This window comes from Myodes glareolus, chromosome 23 (genome assembly GCF_982192425.1).
Source record: "Myodes glareolus chromosome 23, mMyoGla1.1, whole genome shotgun sequence".
Lineage (NCBI taxonomy): Eukaryota > Metazoa > Chordata > Mammalia > Rodentia > Cricetidae > Myodes > Myodes glareolus.
In genome coordinates this window covers 5,477,651-5,484,777 of record NC_142048.1, presented here as the reverse complement: position 1 = coordinate 5,484,777, position 7,127 = coordinate 5,477,651, and the positions used below count along the sequence as shown (strand labels likewise).

Here is a 7,127-nt window from a genome sequence, read left to right as displayed (position 1 = left end):
AGAATGCTGGGTAGACAGGCTTAAGCAGGAGTGTGACCCGGGAAAGTGGACAAGGTCACTGTCCCTAACCCACCAGCTAGTTGCCTTGCAGTTCAGGATGATGGGATGGGGGTTAGGGCAGTCCGGGTGCTGGAAAGATCAAGACAGTGAGTCATGAGCTATGTCAGGGAAGAAGTCTGCAGGGAGCAAGAATGTTCTGGAACAGTCTCGGGTGAGCAGATGTAGACTTTGGTTTGCTGTGAGCCACACAAACAGTCCTGATGAGACTTATAATGTCATTTAGGGATTACAGGCTTTTTATTTTATTGATGTTTTGCCTATATGTATGTCTGTGTGAGGGTGTTGGATCTTGGGGTTGCAAACAGTTGTTAGGTACCATGTGGGTGCTGGGAATTGAACCCAGGTTCCCTGGAAGAGCAATCAGTGCTCTTAACTGCTGAGCCATCTCTCCAGACCTTTGTCTGGCTCTTACACTGAGTTCTTGGACATGAACTCAGGTCATCTTGCTCCAGAGCCAAGCACATTACCACCGAGTGATTTCTGCAGCTCCAAGATTAGGACATCATGAAGGGTTTTCACAGCAGACAAGACAAGGTTTCCAGGAGGGGCAGAGGCAATCTCAAGACTGTAAGGATACCTCACAGACTCAACTGCATCTTTCCTCCTCGTATAATCTTGGTGTGGAGCTTCCAGCAGCTAAGGTGGTATCCAAGAGAATTAGAAGTTGGAGATCCTGGCTAAGAAGCCAGAAGACACAGAGGCTCACAGTTAAGGGCTTGGTGGCCAGCACAAATGCAGAAAGTAAATCCATGCCAGAGATGTCAGCACACAGCTCCAAGAGATTCTATGCACTCTTTCTGCCTCTGAGGGCACTGAACTCACCTGCACAAATCCACCAGACACATACATAGTTAAAACAGATCTGTTTTCTTCTGTTTATCGAGACAGAGTTTCTTCGTATAGTCCTGGTTGTCCTGGAACTCACTATGTACACCAGGCTTGCCTCGAACTGTCTGCCTCTGCCTCATAAGCGCTGGAACAAAAGGCGTGCGCCACCATGCGTGGCAAACTAAGATATATGGGATTTTTTTGTTTGTTTTCCTTTTTAAAGCCGATAGTATAGCTTCTCGTGCTTGCCTATCATGCACGCTTTCCTGGCTTCCAATGCTAACTAACACCCTATAACCCCGGCGCACGCCTGTCATCGCCGACATAAGGATCGGGAGTGCAAGATCACCCCCAAGTATACGGGGAGTTAGAGGTCAGCTTGAGTTTCCTGAGACCCAATCTCCAGAAAGCAGAAGTAAATAATAAAATACGTAAACAAAGGGGATGGCTGCCGACGGCTGCTTTCAGTTCTCCTTCCCTAGGTCAGCACGCGTCTGCATCGTCGCTTCAGAAGACACATCGTTGCTCCACTTCTGAGGCCGATGTTGGGAAGCCGGGATCGTGTGATTTGCCAAGCCTGGACGGTGCACAAGGCTGTGAAGAACGCAGAGGCCTGAAAGCGCCTGGACGCTCTCGCAGGAACGCAGACACCCAAACGCTCAAGCCAGGCCCGCTCCACACACGCTGCCGCGTAGCGGAACGACAGCCGGTTCGGCGGAGGCGCCAAGAACCTCCCACGCATGCGCCTCGCTACCCCCCTCCCCGTGCGTGTTACTCACGCAGTTTCTTCCCGCCCTCTTCCAGTCCTCACTTCCGGGGTTTCCTGGCGACAGCCGTAAATGACGCGCCAAAGCGGCCCGCGAGGCCGTCGTGAACGTCTCCCTTTGCGCCACTTCCGGCCGACTTTTGCGGCCGGTGCTGGTGGGCGATCGTGAGGCGCCGGAGGTCGTTCCCAGCGGCTGCAGCCATGGAGATGCCGCTGCCGCCAGACGGTGAGGTCCATCCCTGAGCGGAGATCGTTAGGTTCTCCCCGCGTGCCCCCACCGGCTGGTCGTGCCTCTCCAAGTTCCCGGCTCGGAGACGAAGCGCGCTACGGCCTCGCCGCTCCTCCCGCGGCCTCTCCCGTGGGTCCCCGCATTCCAGCGCGCGCGCTTGACCCTATTCAGGACCCGTACACGGCCGCCTCGTCGAGGCGGCCCGCCCTAGAGGACCCCGGCCCGATCCCCGGGTTCGAGCTGCCCCCATTGACGCCTTTTCCTCCGTCCTGCAGACCAGGAGCTTCGAAATGTCATCGACAAGCTCGCTCAGTTCGTGGCTCGCAACGGGCCCGAGTTCGAGAAAATGACGATGGAGAAACAGAAGGACAACCCGAAATTCTCGTTTCTGTTTGGAGGCGAGTTCTACAGTTACTACAAATGCAAGCTGGCTCTGGAGCAGCAGCAGCGTGAGTCCCCCCGGCCCTCGGCCGCCTCGGAGTTCAGTCCGGGCCCCACCGCAGCCTTTTTCTTTGGGGTCGCATGTTTCGCGGTCTGCAAAGCCGGGCGGTTGTGTCTCTGACTGTTCTTTCTGTCGTTTCTGGGGCCCTGCACCAAGATAGACTGTTGAATCTGTGTGCCATAAGGAGTCATACATTGAAGTGTCATAAACTCTCTTTCCGGGCGCTGGTCGGGAGTTCCTGGATTGTCTTTGCAGAAGGAATGACGGGTCTGCAGGAAGGCGGGAAGCAGAGACTTGTTTCTGGGGCAGGAACTGTGTAGCCCATTCTAAAGGCTGAGACCAGAGGTTTCTGTGCGTTTCAGATACATAGATCAAAAAGTTTTCCCTTTAGTTTCTGCAGCGTTTTTTCTTTTCTTTTTTTTTCTTTGTTTGTTTTAATTGGTTTTTGACACAGTTTCTCTGTGCAGCTCTGGCCATCCAGGAGCCAGCTTTGTAGACTAGGCTGGCCTCAAACTCAGAGATCTCTGCCTTCCAAGTGCTGGGATTAAAGACATGTGCACCACCCTTCCTGGCCTAACTGTATCTTAAAATGTCCAACTAGGTGAGCATCAAGAAACACATGATAATAAAAATAAAATTTAAGAGCCAGATGTGGTGGGTCAGCCCTTTAATCCCAAGGCAGAGGCAGTTGGATTTCTGAGTTTGAGGCCAGTCCCATCTACATATTGAGTTCCAGTACTAGCATGATTGCATAGACCCAGTCCTCAGAAAACTGGGGGAAAAAAGAAAACAGTTAGGAAGCACAGCTGTTCTGTGAGATCTCACACTGTAGCCCAGGTTGGTCTGGCAACATGTTACTCAGACTGGCTTCCAACTCAAACTAAACCTGCATCGACTTTTCAGGTGTTGGGATTACAAGTGCAAGCCAGCATACCCCAGCTTTGAATGACAGCGTGTCAGCAGATGGGGTGGGTCCTGGGGAACCCACCCCATCTGTTGTACTGGGTAACTCTAACGCCTGGGTGAACTGTTGGAATGAGTGCTTGCCCTTGCAAAGATACGGGCATTCAAAGGTGACAGCTGCCAAGCCACAGTCCTGATGCCAAATATTTTTTTTGGTGTGCTCTAGCATTATGTTGTGAGTGGTTGATAGAAAACTTGTATATATCAAACTTTTAAACTATAGACTTTTATAGAAAGCAGGTAAACTTGAGCCCATGAAGCACAGGGGCTTGAAGAAGCTGTATGTTCGGAGAGGAGCCACCAGTGGCCACAAGTGTGAGCTGAGGGAGGGTTTGATATGGAGAGTTCTGATATACCAGTGTGGACTGAAGTCTGTGGGTCATAAGGTTTTGTCTCCTAGAGTCTTAGTAGGTCAGCTGTTTGATATCACTTAGCCTCAGAGCGCCAAGTTCATAACAATCCTAAGGCAACAGAGAGCCACAAGAGGTTGCCAACACAACAGACTGGAGTTGGGGAGAGAGGTGATTGATAGTCACCGCTTATAAAGGGGTCAGCGTGAACGTGGAGGCAGGTGGGATCAAAGGTAGACCTGGGGATAGGTGAGGGGTGTGCCTTGGAGTGAATATCCCTGGGAGCTATACAGGAAGTCTGCCCATACTTCCCATTTGGACAATCACTTGTTGGGGCTGTGGACTTAGTGCTGCAAAACGGAAAGGAAAATGGATGGAAGTCATGGCAGATTGGGGCTGGGATCAAGAGGGCATTCTGAGAGCCATGCCATAGTAGGATCTACTGAACATGACAGGGACAGCCAGAGGCACACTGGAGAGAGAATCTTGGGCAAGCTGAGGGGTGGGCACAGGCTGAGGGTGGTAGGTGGTGGAAGTCCAGAAGAGGGTTTGGGTTTGGCCATAAGGGAGAAATGGGGTAGGGAGAAGTTGCTTGCTGAGGAGCTATCACCTAGACATTAAGCTCAGAAAGGGCTGTGGGCTGACTCAGTATTTTATCGCTCAACCTTGGACTGATCTAGAATGGCGCTTTGCAAGCACTGTGGTGAAGGGTGGTGCTGAGTTGTTGGTTAAAACTTCTAGTCCACTGTCACCATGGCCTTATATTTACAAAGTGCAATAAAAGTGTGAGTTGTGGGCTGTTGCCTTTCCCATAGATTATCTGTTGGGCAAGACTGCTCCACAGGTCCTGTCTACTGTGTGCATAGGGCCACACTGCTACAGGACACAGTTCCTTACTAGGTATGGTGCAGGCAGAAGCAGAGCTGTGGCTGACACTGCTGCTGATTGGTGTGAGGCGTATGTCCACCCTCATCTGGATGGACCGCTGTGCCAGCTGGAGTGCAGCTGCAAGATCCGGGCTTGGACTGGGAGGTGGTGTATGAGGCTGTGAAAGCCCAGTGCTGTCATGAGTGGTGTCATGGGCCATCAGTGGCTCCTCCAGAGTGGAGCTTTCTCCCCAAAGGAGTGTGAGATTTACAGCTTAAAACAGGCCGACTTGTGGATGCCACTAAGGCCTAAGTGATACACACCCCCTTGCCATACTTTCTTTGTTTTTGTTCAAAGTTCATTTCCTTTGGTTGAGCCTCAGAGGCTCCCGCAGATTGGCCCTATTGTTGGGATCAGGCAGGGCCCAGAAGTAGAGGGTAAGTAGGCCATCTTGTTGAAGTCCTGCCTGCAGGCAGGGAAGTCCCTTTTCTCCAGACATACTGATACCTCATGGCCATGGGCCCAGACACTTACTGTCATACCAGTGTGTTATTGGTGGTTCAAGCTAGGTGATCCTGGATGCTGATCCAAGGCCTGCAGATTGAAAGGATTACCACAGGAGGTGTGGCAGGTCTTGAGGACACTCCATTCCTGTGTGTGCTGGCCAGACCTTCAGAATATATCTTAGTGAAGGGAGAGTTTAGGGACCAGTCATATGGAACAAACACATTCCTAGGATAGATACCACATCTCCAGCAAAGGCCATGGCCTACAGTTCATAGTACCTTAGTCCTGGCTAAGAAGGGAAGATGGGTAGATTCAGCCTGTGTGATGAGGAGGTGGTACAAAGGCAGCTTTGATAATCTCCAGGAAGACCAGGCACAACAGGGGAAAAAAAGCACAGGCAGGTTGGCTGTATGAGTTGGAGAGTGAACTTAGCTTTCTTCCATCAACCCCTCCATACTGGTCAAACCTGATGCATCTCAGGGAACCTGGGGCTGGCCCTAGACTCACAGGACCCATCTCTCTCCTACTAGTTATCTGCAAGCAGCAGGCCCCAGAGCTGGAGCCAACTGCAACCATGCCCCCTCTGCCACAACCTCCGCTAGCTCCTGCGGCGCCCCTCACTCCAGCCCAGGGCACCCCGTCAATGGACGAGCTCATCCAGCAGAGCCAGTGGAGTCTTCAGCAGCAGGAACAGCACCTGCTGGCCCTGCGTCAGGTACAGCTGTTTCTTGGGCTAGTGACCATGGGGTCGCCTTCCAGTAGGACTGTGGAACATTCACAGGTGTTGCTAGGTGGACTTGTGGACTTGGTAACTTGGTGCCTATCAGGCTGAGTGAGTAGGGAGGGACCTCATTGGCCCATCTGTTAGGCTGATCCTATTGCCAAGTTCTCTAGGGAGGAGAATCAGAAATGAAAGGAGTGATGTAAGGACCTGGGTACCAGCCCCACTTGGTGTTTCTTTGCTTGCCCTTGTCACACACCAAGCATGTGTGTTTGCTACCCATCATAGACTGGACAGTGAGGTCTTGGGTGCCAGACTGGCCTCTTAGTCTTAACTGGCTTGATGGCCCATACTTACTATTTGTGGTTTGGGTTCGGTTTGGTTTGCTTTGCTTTTGAGACAGCATCTTCCCAATGCTGTGTCCTAGAATCACAGTCTTCCTGCCTCAGCCTCCTGAGGGCTAGGATCACAGGTGCCTACCACATTCCTGCCTCCCTGGCTTCATTTTCCTGTTAGCTGAGGCCTGTTCTGCCTACTGTGTTGCCTACTGTCACAGGATTTGGCATATGCTAAAGACAGATAGCAGTGTGTCTGCTAGAGCCCCTGTTCACACCACCTGTCCCTTATGGCTTTCCCAGGAGCAAGTGACTGCAGCTGTGGCACATGCAGTGGAGCAGCAGATGCAGAAGCTGCTGGAAGAGACACAGTTGGACATGAGCGAGTTCGACAACCTGCTACAGCCCATCATTGACACCTGCACTAAGGATGCCATCTCGGTGAGGCTCAGTGTGGGGTGGGGGTGCCGTCACCTGCCTGACCACCCACTCACCCTGGCCTGACTCTCAGGCTGGGAAGAACTGGATGTTCAGCAATGCCAAGTCCCCACCACACTGCGAGCTGATGGCAGGCCACCTGCGCAACCGCATCACTGCTGATGGAGCACATTTCGAGCTGCGACTGCACCTCATCTATCTGATCAATGATGTGCTGCACCACTGGTGAGTATGCGATCCCTCGGGCCATAGCCCACACCTGTAATTACGGGTTTCCCTCCCAGCTCACCAGACCACCCCTGCACCACACACACACTGTCCACTGCTTCCCCTCCCAGAACAGTGTCTGGCACCTCCAGAAGGCAGGCCTTGGGTTCTGCTGCCTCCTTTCTACTTCCGCAATCATCATGTGTCTGCTTTAGGTTGCTGTCCTCCCTCCACCGTTCCTCCCAGCCAGACACATGGCTACTACACTGTGGGGACCCTGCCTCCCCTCTGTTCAGATATATCCTGGGGGCTGCTTTTGATGACTCTCTGCCTATCAGACTTCTCCTTTGCGCTATGGCTCCAGCCTCTTAGGGCCTGGTAGGTGTGTCTCTGCATGGCTACCGGGTGAAGTTG

The 7,127-nt window shown here is 52.4% G+C and overlaps 1 protein-coding gene across 2 annotated transcripts in view; it reads left to right on the top strand.

Annotated features, from left to right (window-relative positions):
* The first annotated feature begins 1,767 nt into the window (after positions 1 to 1,767).
* Cherp (calcium homeostasis endoplasmic reticulum protein) overlaps positions 1,768 to 7,127 on the top strand; it is a 14,291-nt gene continuing 8,931 nt past the window's right edge. For both annotated transcript variants that reach the window (XM_048442805.3, XM_048442804.3), the window contains exons 1-5: positions 1,768 to 1,880; positions 2,159 to 2,332; positions 5,543 to 5,727; positions 6,372 to 6,509; positions 6,580 to 6,731. In XM_048442805.3, the coding sequence (XP_048298762.3) occupies positions 1,856 to 1,880; positions 2,159 to 2,332; positions 5,543 to 5,727; positions 6,372 to 6,509; positions 6,580 to 6,731 (674 nt within the window). In that variant the 5' untranslated portion in view covers positions 1,768 to 1,855. The remainder of the gene's footprint in view (positions 1,881 to 2,158; positions 2,333 to 5,542; positions 5,728 to 6,371; positions 6,510 to 6,579; positions 6,732 to 7,127) is intronic.